The sequence below is a fragment of the Carassius carassius genome, chromosome 9 (genome assembly GCF_963082965.1).
Source record: "Carassius carassius chromosome 9, fCarCar2.1, whole genome shotgun sequence".
Taxonomy (NCBI): Eukaryota; Metazoa; Chordata; class Actinopteri; order Cypriniformes; family Cyprinidae; genus Carassius; species Carassius carassius.
Genome location: NC_081763.1, coordinates 8,790,716 through 8,809,836, shown reverse-complemented (window position 1 = coordinate 8,809,836; position 19,121 = coordinate 8,790,716). Strand labels below are relative to the sequence as shown.

The window sequence follows — 19,121 nt, the reverse complement described above, 5'->3', positions numbered from 1 at the left end:
AATGACTCTTAGCATGAACAACAGCTTGTTCATTTGTCACCTGAATATGACTCAGTGTCTTTCTGTTGTGGGTAACAGTAAAGAATCTTCAGCAGACTCCAACACTTCTACGGCTGCAGACTCCACGCTGTCCACAGGAAGGAGCTCTCGATCTGTGCACGAGTCAATGTCAGCACGTGTATTGCATAAGCTGCCACTCATCTGAGTGCTTGCAGCCTAACAAAGACTTTAATGGGTGAGGGCGCTTTGCTTCAAAGGATCAGGTGCTTTCAGGTGAGACAACGGCTCTCCTGTTGTCTGCCACCGGTGCATGTTTGCCAATTGCATTGTAATTCTTTTCCTATCCAGCAGACAGTAAGCTTCAGGGATGACATAGAGATAAATGTATAAAACCTCTTTATTTTAAAAATGTAGACACAAAGGAGAGTGCACTAGCTGTGGGTGGGTTGCAATTGTAAAGCAAAGAATGAAAGGGGATGACATGACAGAGTAGCTGAATATTTTATCAAATAAGCGATGTTGGACCTCATCAAGAGAGATGGGGAGGAAGACAAAAAAGGGAAATCTGGAAAGGACTTGAATGATGGTTCTAATAAATAAAATAGGCCTTGACTTATGAATTATGTTCAAAAGCACGAATTAGAGTCAAAGCATGAAACTTGGACAAGCTTGTTTATCAAAGCCGAAGAACACAATAGAAGAACAAACTCTTAAATACTCTAAATCCCAATGGTGGTTTATAAGCAACATTAAATTAGAGTCCTGCTGTAACGCAGGCTAATACACGCTGGAGCACGCTGTTTAAACTTCAAAGCAGCCAACATGGCTCAAATTTAGGGAAAATATCAGAAACAGCCTCTCACGCCAATGAGGAGGCGGAATACAGATCAAGGATTGGTGTCGTCTTCTCCTACAGATGCAGAAGGAGTCCTACAGGTGCAAAAAACAAGAGACAAATGAGGGGGTGGGTTCAAGTATCTCTCCACTGAAGACCGCAAAGTGGTGGCCCTTGTACCTGCTGCGTGACCGTGGTCGACTGAGCAGAAAAAGTGGGGTCCATAAGAATGATTTACTGAGTCTGGTGTGGAAAAACTTGACTGGCCTGCACAAAGTCCACGCTCTGAACTATAAGACCCCATGACCAAACGTCAGGTGCCTAAACTTCCCTGCATGCATCTATTAGTGGAAAGTCCTTCCAAAACAGAAGTGTAAAGAAGTGGAAGCTGTTACAGCCGGAAGGGAAGAACAAACTCCCCATTATTGCTTATGGTTTTGTAATTAAATGCTCAGTGAGCACAAATACAGCAGGTGTGTGTCACACTGTCAAGTTAAAGAAATTACACTTTAAAAAACTGATTTTTTGTGCATTTCCTAGTTCCTACGGTAATTTCATTAATGAAAAATATGACTAATCATATTCATTGACAACCTTTTATCCGTGACTAAGGACAAAGATGAGACAACACCAACATTATTAAACACTAATTGTGACTAAATCAATAAGGAATATGGTTGACAGAAAAAGACTAAGGCCCAATCCCAATTCTACCCCTTAGCCCTTCCCCTTGTCTCGATTCTCTTTTGGTTGGAGGGGTAGGGGTAAGGGTAAGGGGAAGGGCCAGATAGCCCTTCAAACAAAGATTTTTCGGGACCACACTTCAAATGAAGGGGTATGTATTATCTCAGAAACATGGCTGCTACAGCGAACAAAAAGACACATAAATGTAAGCTTTTTTGGCATAAATATTGATTTTAACGAAAAGTCATCATTTGTTTTATGTTACATTCAAATGTGAGTTCATATTAATGGTCATGTTACTTAAAAACGCTAATTATTGCTAACGTCTTATTACAGACTGCATGACAATGCCACAGCATATGTCTGATCAGGGAGATAACAGCCGTAGACATTGATGGGGGCTAATCCCACCAATAATTAGAAATCGCTGAACCATTTTCTCAAAAATGACCTATTCGAGAGAGAGAGAGAGAGAGAGATGGAAGTTGCGTGTATGCGCATCTGTGCGTTTATCTTTTTAGAGTGAGTTTACATAAAAAAAGGCGATTGTATCCTCTCGTCGCTGGATAATATAATGTAGCAATTCAGTATTTAAACTGTATTTAATAAAAGTCTTGGGGCAACATTGACAAGTTTATTTTCTCCTGGATGCGTGAGCTGCACGATTTCCAATATGTGTGTGTGTCAGTAAGCAGCTCATTAATACAGAACGATAATTAAAGGCTCTAATGCACACCATCACACCAGTATATGTGTGTATTGTAAGAGCTAGACGACGAATGATGGTGTGTGACGTCATTGTAGTGGTGTCCCAATCCTTAGGGGAATATTTTCTCCCCTACCCCTTGACACTCTGTTTCAAGACACAAGGGGAAGGGGTAGGCGGAGGGGTAGGGGAAGGGGTATAGAATAGAATTGGGATTGGGCCTAAATCTAGATATAAAAAAAAAAAAAAAAAAAAAAAAAAACCCACGTCCAAAATATCTATATTTTTTCTTCGACAAAAAAGAGTGATAAAATATAACCCTCCCCCCAACCCCCCGGGGCTGTGTGCAGTACTTTTATGATGGATGGATGTGCTATATTTGACTTCCATTGGACTATTGGAAAATAACACCCATTCACTGCCATTATAAAGCTTGGAAAAGCCAGGATATTTTTTTTATGCAATTCTGATTGGATTCGTCTGAAAGAAGAAAGTCATATACTCTTAGGATGGCTTGAGGGTGGGTAAATCATGGGCTAATTTAAATTTTTTGGAAGAACTATCCCTTTAAAGTATTCAACTTTACAGCGACTCATTTGGCACACTTCGATCTCTTTCTATGAAACCTGTAAACTGCATTCGCCATTTCTTATCTAACAGGCATGTAAAAACCAGCATGAAACAAACACTTTACTTTGTTAATGTTTTCCTGTTTTTTAATAATCCAAATAAATAAAAGTGTCTTTATAATCTCAGCAAATTGTAATTATTTTCTTTTTTTTTTTGGCTGATATCACAAATGTCCCTCATTTTTCATCCACTTCCCTCCAGCCACCTGCATCAATAGCACAGGGCTCGTACAGGACAGGTGGCCCAACAGAAGCCATTACTTTAAAAAGAACCATGTGAAAGCACGTTTGGAGCAGGTCAAATGGCTTAATGGTTTTCCATCTGTGATGTGGGAAAGATTTTGTGGTCAAATGAAAGCAAAAAGGCTTTTATAGTGCAAAGTGATATTCAGAGTGATATAAAGCAAATCTAACACTACCCACACATCAAAAACACCAGAGCATCATGCTGCCTCTCCTCAGAAGGAACTGGGCTTCTTGTTAAAATAGAAGGATATATGGTGCAAGATACAAAGAAATGAAGCAGTAGAACCTGTTTTGTTAGGGAAAAAGCATGGCAATCTTGAGTCAAGATGCACAGGTACCTGACAGCCTGGAAACAAAGTAGTATTTACAGGGTCTTAGGCTGCTAGAATGATGCATGTCTGAAATAGAATTAATCACTGGACTCAAGTTTGGCAGAATAATGGTTTCAAATACATAAGTACGTACATGCATAAGCTTACCAAAATCATTGCTGCAAAACAAGACTCAAAACAAGAGTCAAAAACATGGACTGAAGAATTATTAACCTTTTTTTAAATACTGTATAATGATGCAGAAATAAAATAACTAATTTTCATATTTTCACAAGATGCCATGTTAATGTTGTGTGGGTGATAGGGTCCGACCCTCATGCTATGGTTTCAGCACCATGGACAGGGCAAATCAACGGCACATGGCCAATAGAATGAGATGGGTGAAAAAACCTGACGCTATTTTCTGCTCATCAGCCACAGTTACTAAAGAAGTGTTGGCATCTCAACTGAGCATGAAACACAGATGGTGAAAGAATGCAGCGTTCTGTTATTTCTCACCTGCAGATGCAGAAACAGCCCTGAGGCGAACCAACCAGCACCCCACAAGCTCCCAACAGATGCTACCTGGCTCCTACACCTCTCCTTTACAGTGCCACAAGCACATTCATATTTCATTCAATCACTTTGTCTGCAATCAGTCATTTTCTTGTCTTGTTTTCCAGTAGGCTACTATGGTACGAAAATACAACATTTTGTATTCCAAGATATTTTCTCCGAACATAATATTGTAATACCTTACAATTTCCATTTTTAATTACAGTTCATTTGAGCTATAATTTTGGTTGTCAGTACTTTAATCCCATCACTCTGTACAACTGATTTCTCTCCCTGCCGAGACCCAAACAGAAGCTCGGGGCGGCGCTGGCTCAGACAGACTGGAACGATCCTGATGCATGTAAGCTCTCAGACTGACTGCAGGCCAGCGTTATTAGAGAGTCAAACTCACCCAGAAATCTCTCCAGGACAAATCCCATCTGAAATCTCAAGTGGCTTTTGGCTAATGGGTTTCTTCCACTTAGATTCACACAGTGTTAAGAAAGTCAAAAAGTCTGAAAAGCTTCCAGTATATATTAGCGAAATAGCTCAGCCAAAGCTTCAGATATTTTGCCATCATTTGTTGAACCTCATTTAGTTTAAAACCAGCATGAGTTTCTTTCTTCAGTGAAATAGATGCTTATCAGAATGTGAAACCTGCTCTTTGCTCCAGATTCTGTTGAGCACTAAAACTACAACAATGCATCATAAAGGTGTATGAATATGCACAAGTGTGATTGAGATTTGTGAGTGACATATGGATTACTATACTGTTGATTTTATGTACTTTTTTAGAGCTTGAAAGCCAAGTGACTAACCAATGACAAGTATTTTGTGAGAATGATCCCTTTAAAGGAATAGTTTACCCAAAAATGAAAATGTGCTGAAAAATTTCTTACCCTCAGACCATGAATTTGTTTCTTCTTTAAACAGATTTGTAGATATTTAGTATTGTATCACTTCTGCAGTGAATGGGTGCCGTCAGAATGAGTCTAAACAGCTGATAAAAACATCATATTCCACTCCAGTCCATCAGTTAACTTCTTTTGAAGTGAAAATCTGCATGTTTATAATATACAAATCTATTAATGAGATGTTTAACTTTCAATTGTCATTTTTGGCCAAAACACAAGCCCATAATCCATAATAACGCAGTTGCCCTCTTACATCAAAATCCAGCAACATATTTGTTTTAAACTGTTTTCCACTTGTTAATGGTGCTTGATCTGCACATATTATTGATTGATGGACTGGAGTTGTGTGGATTATGGTGATGTTTTTATCAGCTGTTTGGACTCTCATTCTGACGGCACCCATTCACTGCAGAGGATCCGTTGGTGGGCAAGTGATGTAATGCTACATTTTTCCAAATCTGTTCTGATGAAGAAACAAACTCATGGTGCTTAGATGGCCAGAGGGTGAAATTTCAGCTATTTTTTCAATTCTGTGTGAAATACTCCCTTAATAATGAATGAATGTTTAATCAAAAGTAATAAACAAACAGGGGCAGACCTACAACTCTACAACGTTTTATAAGCACACTAAATCTAGTGATGCCACAAAATGTTCTTCAATCTGAGAACCGACTGGGATTTCTAGTTAGTTTTTTTTTTCATCTGTTCTCTCACTCCACACAATCAAAAGCTCACATTTTAAAGAAAAGAATTAGAGATGAAAGACAATTGAGAAAAGACCAGGAATAGTGAAATCATGCAGTATACATACATTGTCATTGATGCCTTTGTTGTCTTCATACTTTGTCTCAACGTGGATGGAAAACTTTGGCAGGAAAGAGCACTAAAGAAGAGGAAAAAAGTTAAATGTGTCAAAAAATGTGTTGAATTAGAAAGTATTTGGATACTTGATGTATTTGGAACCAAGTGCAAGTTCATAATCCATAATAACAAAAACTCCATTCCCTGTTGTACTCTCACATGATCAAAATCCACTGACTTATTACTTTAGAACAGTTTTTACATGTATACACTGCTTAATCTGTGCATATTTCTCTCCTGATTCAGAAGAGATGACTTGTTCACTGGAGAAGGCATGTATTATGAACAGAGGACTTGTATTTTAGCCAGAAACAATGGTTTGAGGTTAAAAACATCATAATGATGGATTTCCTCCTTACAAACACACAACTTTTCATTTTTAAAATAAGTTAATTGATGGGCTGGGAGTCCATGTGGGTTACTTGTGGATTATTGTGATGTTTTTATCAGCTGTTTGAACTCATTCTGACGGCACCCATTCACTGCAGAGGATGCAAGTGACATAACGCAGCATTTCTCCAAGTTTAATAAAGAAACAAACTCATTTACATCTTGGATGATCTTAGGGCGAGTACATTTCCAGCCAATGTTCTTCTTTGGGTGAACTATTACTTTTAGTGATTATTACCTTTACATATGATGCATCAACAGACAATTAGCATCAACAGACAATTAGGGAAAATAACACAAAATGCGACTGTTAATTCTATTTAGTCCAGTGTTTAATTTCAGACATCTATCAAGAGGGGTCAAAGCGTCGACCCAGCCTCATTCATGAACACACTACAAGCATGCTCTCAGTAGATCTGGTGCATTGCAGGGCAATGCGCTTCAGTGTGATTGTGTTTTATGAGCCTGACGTTCTGCTGTAATGATGAGCTCTTTCCTGCCTCGCTGGATTTACAGCCTCCCTGGCCTCCTTCCCACACGTCCTGAAGCCGTAGCCCCTCCGAGACCCAACACTGCTGCCTGATTAGATTAAGAACTGCTCCCGCAATTGCTATGGAGATCAATAGAAGTCGAGTTACGTAATGATGGAGGGAGGAAGTGCTGTAGCACTGGGGGAAGGGCAAAAGATCGAGGAGAAGAACAAAGAGCAGATCTATGGGTGCAAACCCTCAAGGCGATGTTGAGTTACAGCTCTGTTTCAAAACCTAGGGAGCTGTCTCGCTCTTTGAGACTGTAGCTCATGGTTTAAAAGAAGCTAAGATATAGTCAAGCTCTTAAAAAAAAAAAGCTTTTCCCTTAACACAAGGACAAAAAAATTATATATATATATATATATATATAGTCCATATAATCATTCAGCTAATAAATGAGTAATTTTCAATGCTGCTCAAACAGAGTTGAAATGTGACTGTCAGAAATTTCCATTTTGTGCTCTTTTTTTTTTTTTCATCCTTTGGGATTTTCTCGTCATCCACTGCTTTCATCTGAGCAGTTTGCCTCCTGTTGTTCCTGGCATATGGTTGATTATGATAATAGTATTCTGATGAAGAGCTCTCTCATTCATCTCTAGGTACAGATACGGCACGCAGAGCCACTCTAAGATCCACTGACTGCCGTCCAGCTTAAGTTAAGCCTTAATCCTCCAGCCGTCTCCACCGCTCATTTAAACCAACCTGTCATGTTGCTGCTGTTGACTTTCAGCAGTTTCCAGGCGACACTCAAAAAAATTAATCTAAGATTCATGCACCTGAATTGCACATATAATTCCATCTATTTGTACTGAACACACTTATAAACAAATAAACTTAATGTGTTCAATCCAAATGGAGGGACATTTTATGTGCAATTCAGATACATAATTTTAAATTCTGAAATATATATATTTAAGTGTAAATGCATATTAAAACACCATTTGGATAAGTGTAGCTACAGCTTTCCTGAAATGGGGGAACGCCCGTTTTATAGACCATGTAACAACTGTAGTTATTTTTAAAAGTAATGCATAAAAATGTAACTAATTGAGTTACTTAGTTGCTTTTTGTGGAAGGTACTCCATTACATTACTTTTATGTAACTTTTTGTCACCAGGGCTGGTCTTGCTGATATGTTGTTGTTTTTTTTGTAATAACAAAATCCCAAAAGTTCTATTTTTGGCAAATGTAAGGGGCTCTTTAAAACCAAAATTTAAATTAATAAGCCACATGCTAACACGGGGACAGAAGAGCTGTCAGTAAAGAAACTGGAAAACTTACATTACTTATTTGAAAATGTAATCCGTTACATTACTAGTTACTTGAAAAAGTAATCTGATTACGTAACTCGTTTTAGTTGTAATGCATTACCCCGGTTCACACAGAATGATGCTTTTTTCATTGTTTTTCTCATTTAAATGTGCTAAATGGACACCGATTTGATCTCATGTCTTTTGTAGCATCTCTTGTATGACACAGTGCTCTAAAAATGCAGCGCATTTCCATTTTTACATGCAAAAACACATTCTGTGTGAATAGCCCTAAAGGTCCCAATACCTTATACCTTCAATATATTCATAAGGTTCAGAGGAGTCCTGAGGCGTTAAAATGTATATTGCTCCTTCGAATAAGAACGAGGTTTTCCGTGAAACCTAATATGGTCTCCAAGGAGCTTGAAGACACCTGGTCTGCCTAGTTTTCAAATGGACTCTAATTATATTGCAGCACAGAAAGGGAAAACAACATAAGTGCATTCTGGGATAGCATAACAACATGGCTGGTGGTTAAGGGGAATCAGCTTCCAGACACTGTAGCTCTGTTCTGAATCCTAAGAAGCTTGATGTGAACTGCCTACATAGACAAGATAATTGAAATAGAAGCTGAAATAGAAATGGTGAGTGATTGAAAGCACTCTTAACAGCAATGCCACACTCCGTACAAATAGTGCTTTTCATGTGAAACACACAGGAGACGAGACTCACTACTGATTCCAATGAAATTTGGTGTTAGCATGTTGCTATGCTAACGTCATAACACTCCAATAAACATAAAATGCATAAGACACACCACACGCCATATCGATTTAAATATACGCTACTGTTCAATATTATTCCAATTTAAAATAACTGTTTTCAATTTGAATAGATGTTAAAATGTTATATATTCCTGTGATGTTAATAAGCTGAATTTGCAGCATCATTACTCCAGTCTTCAGTGTCACATGATTTTTCTTAATATTTTTGTGGAAAGTGTGGTTAAATGTGTCCTTGCTGAATAAAAGTGTTAATTTCTTTTCTTTTATTTTTTTTTTTAAGTTTATTATCCAAACAACCTTAAACATTTAAATGGTGATGTTGTTTGAAATTCAGCACAGGAGATGAATGGGTTTTATGGGAGTGTTTGTGTACTTGTGTAAAGTAAGTCTAATGTCTCACTTACACATTTATTACAAAGACGCACATAAACACACACTAATGACCCAGCATTCATAGTTTAATTAAAGTCAAACAGAGAGCAGTGCATTGTGGGAGATCAGTACCCTCAGAGTGTCTGTCTGTGTTAAACATTATTAGCATTGACCTGCTACACTTCTAATGACCATCAACACAACGAATCTATTATGCTAAACAAGAGCAAGAGCCATTATAAATGGCAAAGGTAGCATAGAAACATGTCTTTCTACAGAACTGGTAGTGCAAAGTACCTACTGTTCTAATGTAATGCTACATATTAAAATGTAACGTTTTAATGAAACCAGTGTGTTTTATAGCATATTTATTTTGTTGGAGCATTGGAATTGTCTCTGAGATTTTGGTTTTGAGTTTCAAGCACGCAAATAAATACGGGAAGAAGAAGAAGCCATACTTACTGTATACTCTGAGCCAATGGTGAGGATCGAGAAGATGACGGGGAGACAAAGAGAGAGAGAGACTTCATGTTAAAGATCATGGCAATAAACACATGGCAGTCTTGAAGCCATTAAACATTCAATCACAAAAAAACCTCCAGTTCTACAGGGAATTTAAGTTCTTTCTGCACTGTGTGTGTGTGTGTGTGTGTGTTTATCATGCACGCACACATCCGTCCATTTAGTGTAATTTCTAAAGCATTTGCTCAATAACTGTTGCAATGCAGGGTGTCAAAAAGATGCTCCTTAAGATTCAGACTTAGGAAACAAATCCATCAAGAAAATACTAAGCTGCTTCCGACTTAAATACGAGTCCTCTATACATACTATTTCTTCCTCCGGTTAAAAAGTAATCTTGTCTGAATCCAGAGAGACATATGCACTGATCAAACACTTTTTAGAGGAGAAAACAGTCCGAAACATATATGCCGGTCAGTTTTGAACTGTTTAGGATCTCATTCTGACGGCACCCATTCACTGCAGAGTGACCCAATGCTACATTTCTCCGGATCTGTTCTGTGAGGAAACGCACTCATCTTGGAACATTTTCAGCCATTTTTTATTTTTGGGTGAACTCTTATTTTAAGCAATTACAATGGCACTGTGTGCTTGCAGGTAAGTAGTTGTAGTTACCGGTAATGGTGTAGGGATAATAATTCCACGCTTTCTCCGTCACATAGAAGATTTTGGGAACCACAGCTCTGGCCCAGCTGGGCAGCTTGCTGAAAGAGACAAAACAGGAAGGGAAAGTATTGAGGAGAAAGTGGAGAGTGCCAGCTCGCTGTGCCAAAAGCCCCGTCCCCCGGCTGCAATAACAGTAGTAATGACAGACTAATAGCTGCAGCGAGGACGCACTGATGGCCGCTCAGGGAGGAAGATGCGCTTTCATTCTGATCTGAGATCAGGTTTCCTTAATCGCTGCCAAAACTCATCCTCTTTAAGAGCAGCTGCAAAAATACCCTTCAATCAGTCTCTCACTGTTCGACTACTAACAGACAGCTCAGGATATCAGTCACTGGAGACATATGAAATACAATACCTAAAATGATAGCTTTTGTGACATTGTTGATTCTCCTTTTCCCATATATTCACGTGAAATAAACTGAACTCCAAGTGAGATTCTATTTAAAAAAATCTGTAGACTATTAAAAGACTAGAACTAATATTAATACACTGCACTTATTCTAAAATAAAGAATATTCCTTAGTAATATCAGATTTGACAAAACTTCTAATTCTATCCCACAGGGTTCCCATGAGATATAATAGAAAATACATTTAAGAAATAATAGAATTTTAATAGGGTGGGATTAATTCATTAGGTCTCTTCACATTACAATTTCTAATGCCCAAACAGTTTTGTTAAGAAAAAACACACACACTCTAATAGGGTTTCAACATCTTATGCGCTTGACCCCTCAAAATGAATAAATAAATAATAAAATGGAGCGTTTGTGTAAAGAACATTCTAGTGATTCATTTCTGAGTGGGAGTGTTGACGTTTTCAAACTTAACGGCAGGTACAGTTGTTGAACATCTTTTGTGCCGTGTCTCAATAATCACGAAAATGAAAATTCTCTCATTATTTATTCACTCATTCCATATCTCCATGATATTTTTCCAGGGAACACAAAAGACAGAATGACTGCAGAAACGTTATGCAGTTCTGGTCAGAAAACCACCAGCTCCGAAAAGAACAAAAAAGAAAAAGTAGCTCATACACTATATATAATGTCTTCTAAAGTCATGTAGCATGAGGAACAGACAAAAATTGAAACTCGATATTCAGTTGATACACTCTTGCCCTCGCCCAAAACTCATTTCTTGCCCACAACTGCATCCAGGGGGAGTAAATCACAACAGAATTTGGAGTTTTTGATGTGAACTACTCCTCGTCGATGCAACTGGGAAACCAATAAAACCAATGGTGTATTGGGGAATCATGATATATTTTCATCTTAATGTAATAAGCCCATGGAGATGAAGTTCTTCTCACACCTTTCCGCAGTTGTGTCCTGAATAAACTAGATGCAGGGTGGATGAAACTGGGACGGGTGCCAGTCCCAAAAGCCTGAGCAGCGGGAATAAAAGATCATTTTATGCAGGCCTTGCACATTTTGCTGGTGCATGACTCGGCACATCTGTGATGCAAACCTCATCCTGGGGGCTGGTAAAATGCTAATGGGTTTTCAGAAACGAGCCTACGCTCACACTGAGATGTTCGTGCGTCTCCATTTGCACTAAACCCAATTATATTACATTTATCTGGTGGACTGGTTTTGTTTCCCAGCTCTATCCAATGCATAAACCCATCCATTTTTCATCAGTTTCAGTCTGAAGTGAATCAAAAGATGTTAGAATTCATCCCGAACCACGGCTTCAGCTTGCATAAACAGCATGGCACACACGAGCGCAAAAGCAGGTGGCCTGTGGGCGAAAAGGCAGGTACAGCTTCCCACAGCCAAATCTCCAATTCTACATGTGCTGTAAAAGCGGGAGCTCAGCCGTCTCCCAACCCATGCACATCTCAACCTCCCCACATACTCTCTCATTTTCTCTGTTACTTCTTTTTTGTTCTCATGTGTGCTCTACTTTGACTGTCCTCCTCCTGTCTTTTATCCCATTTAAGTCTTGATTTATCTTTACTTCATCATCAAGATATCACACAGATTTGGGATTTTGAGGGAATTATTTTTAATCCGTTTGTTGTAACTGCTACTATAGATTTCCTACTGTAAAAAAGGATACTTTTAAGCTCATAAAAAGCAGTTGTTCACCCACCCATCTGTAGACGCTAATAGAAATGCTGAAAATGTGAGTAATTTTTTTATGAAGCAAATGCTGAGCTATTGAAGCGCTCCCACTAAATTTAGTCTGAGCCTCAGATGCTGGGTCAAAGGTTAGAAGCTTTTTTTTATGGGTGTGTGGAATTAAAAATACCATAAAACAAAATATGTCTCTCTGTAGTCATAATTATTTGTCTATTTTATTATTTATGTTCATGAACACAAAAGCAACTCAAATCCATTTTTACATTTTTCTGCAGTTTGAACATGAAATACATTTGCCTGATCCAAGCCAACTTAAGTGGTCTTGTTGTTTTTATTTTTCATATAATGTGAGGGATTGATAAAAACAACAGGAATTTAATGTGTCCTTAAGGAATAGTTCAACCAAAAATTACTCTCAGGTCATTCAAGATTTAGATGAGTTTGATTCTTCATCAGAATAGATTTGGAGAAATGTAGCATTGCATCACTTGTTCACCAATGTATCCTCTGCAGTGAATGGGTGCCGTCAGAATGAGAGTCCAAACAGCTGATAAAAACATCATAATAATCCACAAGCAATCCACACAATGTCTTGTGAAGTTGTGTGTTTGTAAGAAACAAATTCATAATTTAAGAAGTTTTAACTTCAAACCATCACTTCTGGCCAAATAGAGTCCTCTATCTGTAATACTGCTTTTTTAAGTTTCATTCGTTTCATTATGGATTATGGACTAGCTTTTTGCTTCACAATATGTTCACTGATGGACTGGAGTTGTGTGGATTATTGTGATGTTTTTATCAGCTGGTGAGCAAGTGATGTAATGCTACATTTCTCCAGCTCTGATCCACTGAAGAAACAAACTCATCTACATCTTGGATGGCCTGAGAGTGGGTACATTTTCAGCCAATTTTAATTCTTGTTAAGGATGTAAAGTTCACAGAGCATGTCAAGTTCTTCCCTTCTTAAACAAATTGACGTTAGCAAGGTAACGGTCCTCTTGAAAAGTCCCACGGACACATTTCCACCAGTCAATGCTTCTTTCAGGGGTCATATCTTTTTGCTTAACGCCGGAACATTACCTGGGCATTACACCCTTTCTGTTCCTTACACTGTTGTCTGCAGCAAATTCAGATTTGGATACTCTTCCCTAAGGAAAATAATCAGTTGTTGTTATAACATGTATTGCTAAAGTCTCAGGCATGGTGAACCTACGCAAGTTTGCCCCAGTACTATGACAACTAGTGTAAATGTGCTAGCAAAAGTGACTGCAGTTTGAACAGAAGAAATAAACAGATCTGCATATAAATAGCATTTAAATCAGTCGGTTTAAAAATCTGTGGTCAGCTGGTTATGTACAAGTAGAACAGTAGAGAGGCTGTAACAATTTTAGTATTATTAATAGACTATTATAGTAATTATTAACATTTTGAATTTGCTTTTATTTTCTATCTTCAGCTTTCATTTTAATTTTAGTTACAGTAGGTCAATATAATTTGTTTTATATATAGATATATATAGTACAGACCAAAAGTTTGGACACACCTTCTCAATCAAAGAGTTTTCTTTATTTTCATGACTATGAAAATTGTAGAGTCACACTGTAGGCATCAAGGGCTATTTGACCAAGAAGGAGAGTGATGGGGTGCTGCGCCAGATGACCTTGCCTCCACAGTCACCGGACCTGAACCCAATCGAGATGGTTTAGGGGTGAGCTGGACCGCAGACAGAAGGCAAAAGGGCCAACAAGTGCTAAGCATCTCTCGGGGAACTCCTTCAAGACTGTTGGAAGACCATTCCATTTCATTTATATATATATATATATATAAATATAGCTCATTTTAATATATATATATATATACACGTACTTAATTCGCTGTTTTGGAAGCAATTGTCAGAAGAATCAACCGAGCAACAGAGAAGGACAGCAGCTTGTAAGTGTTTTGTCTCATTTTCTCATTAAACTACTGTGTGATCATCATTGCTAGGAAAGTTTTGGTTTAAATTGTGTGTCTTACCCTGGTAAATACGTGCTGAAAGTGGCGCTTGGTTTCGCGTTTGCCTATCGTGGGACTGCCCAGTTTCGGTCTGCTAAATAGTGAGGCATGGCCAGCTGACTTCAATCACAGGTAATCAGGCAAATACAAAAGCGGTAGGTTTCACCACGGCAGCAGTCGCTGCAGCCCTGAATCCGCCTCATGTGAAGACTGACGAGTGTAAAGACCATCGACTCTACCTGTGCGACTCTACCGAGCAAGGACACCGACAGGGCAATTGAGTATTGCTTTTCTCGTCTTTCTTTACTTTTTGTATAGCTTGTTCTCGAATACTAATTTCTTACACTTGTAGTCACTATGTGCTTTCAGATCTTTACTATCACTACTAACACTCGGAGAGCACGCTATGTACACCGCAGGAAGGCCTGTCTGACAAACCTACGGCCTGTCCCTCTGACCTCTACTACTAGGCTCTCTATCCCAGTTGGTCTCTGGAACTGCCAGTCTACTGTTAACAAAGCAGACTTCATTTCTTCTATTGCTACCCATTCCGGTCTCAACCTCATGGCACTGACTGAGATTTGGATCAAACCTGAAGACACTGCCACCCCTGCAGCCCTCTCCACTAATTTCACTTTTTCCTACACTCCTCGTACCACTGGGAGGGGTGGAGGTACTGGTCTCCTTATATCAAAAGAATGGAGATTTGATCTTCAACCATCACCTACAGGTAATGCTTCATTTGAATCACATGCCATTACTGTAACCCACCCTGTTAAAATCCTCTTTGTGGTCATTTATCGTCCCCCAGGTCAATTGGGAAACTTCTTGGAGGAGTTGGATGTGCTGCTATCAAACTTTCCTGAAGATGTACCTCTGGTACTGCTTGGTGACATCAACATCCACCTAGATAAACCCCAGGCTGCTGACTTCAAAACTCTGCTCACCTCATTTGATCTCAAGTAAGTGTCTACTACAGCGACTCACAAATCAGGTAACCAACTGGACCTCATCTACGCGCTGTTGCTCTGTGGACAACTCTTCAGTTACTCCACTGCACACCTCAGACCACTTCCACATTACTGCTAACCTAGCACTTACTCCTGAAGTGCCTCACACTCCAACGCTGGTTACCTTTTGACGGAACCTACGCTCACTCTCTCCATCTCGCCTATCTTCTGTGGTTTCATCCTCGCTTCCTGCACTCTCTCAGTTTTCAGCTCTGGACACGAACAGTGCTACAGACACTCTTTGCTCCACTTTAACATCTTGCTTGGACAACTTTTGCCCACTGTTGTCTAGACCAGCATGCACCGCCCCATCTGCCCCCTGACTGTCCGAGGTTTTCCATGAACATTGCTCTAAACTCAGGGCTGCAGAGAGGAAATGGCATAAATCAAGAAACTCAACCGACCTCAGTGTGTATCAGTATCTCCTCTCTTCCTTCTCTGCAAATGTCTTCACGACTAAAACATCCTACTACCACAACAAAATTAACAGCTGTTGTGAGGCTCGGACACTTTTCAAAAATTTCTCTTCTCTTCTTAATCCGCCTCCACCACCACCTCCTCCATCGACTCTTACAGCAGACGACTTTGCAGTTTTCTTCACAAATAAGAAAAGGACCATCAGTGACCAATTCTCCACACCGCAGACTGACGACAACTTCACAATGACCAACACACACTCTTTCTCCTCACTCTCAGAGATGGACGTTTCCAAACTTCTCCTGTCCAATCATCCTACTACTTGTCCACTTGATCCGATCCCCACTCACCTCCTTCAAGTGATCTCTTCTTCAGTCAAACCTTCGCTTATTCACATTATCAACTCCTCTCTTCACTCTGGAACATTTCCCTCAGCATTTAAGCAGGCTCGGGTAAGCCCACTGCTTAAGAAACCATCTCTAAATCCAGCACTTCTTGAAAACTACAGACCGGTATCCCTTCTTCCATTCATTGCAAAGACACTTGAGCGAGCTGTGTTCAACCAGCTTTCTATGTTCCTTATACAGAACAACCTCCTGGACAGCAACCAATCTGGCTTCAAAAGTAGCCACTCAACTGAGACGGCTCTGCTTTCGGTTACTGAAGCCCTGCAACTGGCAAGAGCAGCTTCAAAATCCTCAGCACTCATCTTACTGGACCTGTCTGCTGCTTTTGGGTTAAGTCCTACCTCTCTGAAAGATCCTTCAGTGTGTCTTGGAGGGGTGATGTTTCTAAGTCACAACACCTTGCTACTGGGGTTTCTCAAGGCTCAGTACTTGGACCACTTCTCTTCTCCATCTACATGACGCCATTAGGATCTGTCATTCAGAAACATGGCTTTCTTATCACTGCTACGCTGATGACACCCAACTCTACTTCTCATTCCAACCAGATGACCCGGCTGTAGCTGCTCGCATTTCAGCCTGTGTGAGTGACATTTCTAGCTGGATGAATAACCATCATCTTCAGCTTAACCTTACGAAGACAGAACTCCTGGTGATTCCAACTAACCCATTGCTTCATCACAACTTTTCTATACAGCTCGGTTCGTCAACCATAACTCCTTCCAGGACAGCCAGAAACCTAGAAGTTGTGATGGATCATCAGTTAAGCTTCACAGACCACATTGCTACAACGACCTTATACAACATTAGGAAGATTAGACCCTTCCTGTCAGAGCAAGCCACCCAACTTCTTGTCCAAGCTCTTGTTCTCTCCAGACTGGACTATTGTAATGCTCTCCTGGCGGGCCTTCCTGCATGTACTGTCAAGCCTCTGCAATTTATCCAGAATGCAGCAGCGAGGGTTGTCTTCAATGAGCCAAAAAAAGCTCATGTTACTCTCATTTCCTCATCCGGTTACACTGGCTACCAGTAGCCACTCGCATCAAATTCAAGGTACTGATGCTTGCCTACAAGACGACCACTGGCACGGCACCAACATACCTAAACTCACTGGTTAAATCTTATGTGCCCTCCAGAAGTTTGCGCTCTGCAAGTGAACGACGCCTTGTGGTGCCATCCCAAAGAAGTTCAAAATCACTCACACGGTCCTTCTCCTGAACTGCGCCCAGCTGGTGGAATGACCTCCCAATCTCAATTTGCTCAGCTGAGTCTTTACTCATTTTCAAGAAACATCTAAAGACCCATCTTTTTCGCCAGCACTTAACCAACTAATACTAGCACTTTTCCTTTTTTTTTCCCCAATAATTGGAGAGGACCAATCAGGATCAACTTTATATGTTGTGTCGCTGGCTTTTCCTTTGACAGGAAAGATCGCAGATACAAAATATCTGTGAGGATTATGGCACGCAACGCAAAGTTTTTAAGAAACCTCAAGATCGGCAATTTTATTGACGATCTTGTCAAGGTCAGCAGCCCGAATTCCAGGCAAGTTCAGTCTTTTTTTTTTTTCGTTTTGTTTTAGGTCTTGCTGAGGAGATTGTTTTCATAGTTAGACACCACACTAGCCAGCAGCGCTAGCTGTATAGTTCCTGATATTAAGAGGCAAGCACGAAGATAAAAAAAAAAAAGGTTCAGGAAAAAAAACAAACAAACCTATCCTACTCAAAATAGTGCGGTTACAGAAAGTTATGATCGTTATGTAAAAATGTGAACGTGAAAGGACGGTTAAGTAGTTACCTCAGTATTAAAATGATTTCAGAATGATTGTAGCCACTCAGTAATATACCATGCTAAAAACAATATTATTTTTTTGTCTATTTTGTAATGAACCTGAAGTATCCAGGAGGGGGGAAGTAATGCTAAAAACAACAGCATGAGAACGAGAAAGAGAGCACCAGGCAAAGAAAATATGAAAAAAGCATCATCAGAGAATGGGAGAGAAACTGAGGCAGAAGAGGGAAGGAGCAATGTTGTAAAAGAGCAATGTAAAATCAGACTTTTAGAGAGAGAGGGAGAAACAAGCAGTCCAGTAATACCAAGACAGAGAACAACAGAGAGAGGAAAGGTAAGAATCAGTCAGTCAGTCAGTCAGTCAGTCAGTCAGAATTGGTTAGTTTTGAGCTACAGAGATAGTGAGCTAATAATAAGAAACTTTTCTGAATTTATTGCATTCCTATTTTTTTACATTCTGCATTTAAATATTATGTTTAAATATGTATTTTTTTCTCCAGGCAGGTGACAAGGTAGATGCAGCAGGGCCTAGGGTCTTATCAGACAAACCACTGGAGCCAGTGACCGCACCAGTGGAGCCAGTGACTGCACCTACCAGTTTACAAATTAAAGAAACTCAGAAAAGAAGAAAGAGGAGACCTGTTTCAAATCCTTCAACATGGAAAGCATGTACCCGCAAAAGACTTTATCAGGTGGGCAAGGAACATGTCAACTCTGCAAATAAAAATGCTTCTGCCAAACAAGTGAGAACTTTGAAAAACTGTAGTATGTCATGTAAATACAAATGTGCAAAGAAAGTAACCCCAGCTGAAAGGGAGAAATGCGTTACACAGTTCTACCAGTTGAGTCAAAACAGGAAATATGACTTTATAGCCATGACTACAGACTGCACAGAAAAAGAAAGACAAACCTGTGATGAACCACACAGAAAGCGTACCTACTCATTTAAGTACTATCTAAACGTAGAGGGTGAAAAGGTGAGAGTCTGTAAGCAGTTTTATCTGGGCACACTTGCCATTAGCCAGAAACCGGTGTATAATACACACATGAAGAAAAATCAGATGACTAGCATGCTAAAATCAGATGCAAGGGGAAAGCATGCAAAAAAAATGCATAGATGAAAATCAAAAAGAGCAGGTAAAAGCACACATCAGTTCATTTCCTG

General features: G+C 39.5%; 1 protein-coding gene across 1 annotated transcript in view; it reads right to left on the bottom strand.

The window, feature by feature from the left end:
• Nucleotides 1–19,121, bottom strand: part of LOC132148859 (cytoplasmic phosphatidylinositol transfer protein 1-like) — a 95,522-nt gene that overhangs the window by 6,725 nt on the left and 69,676 nt on the right. Inside the window, exons 3-5 of the mRNA XM_059557604.1 lie at nt 10,203–10,291; nt 9,531–9,538; nt 5,692–5,763 (exon numbers count right to left, since the gene is read on the bottom strand). Of these exons, the coding sequence (XP_059413587.1) occupies nt 5,692–5,763; nt 9,531–9,538; nt 10,203–10,291 (169 nt within the window). The remainder of the gene's footprint in view (nt 1–5,691; nt 5,764–9,530; nt 9,539–10,202; nt 10,292–19,121) is intronic.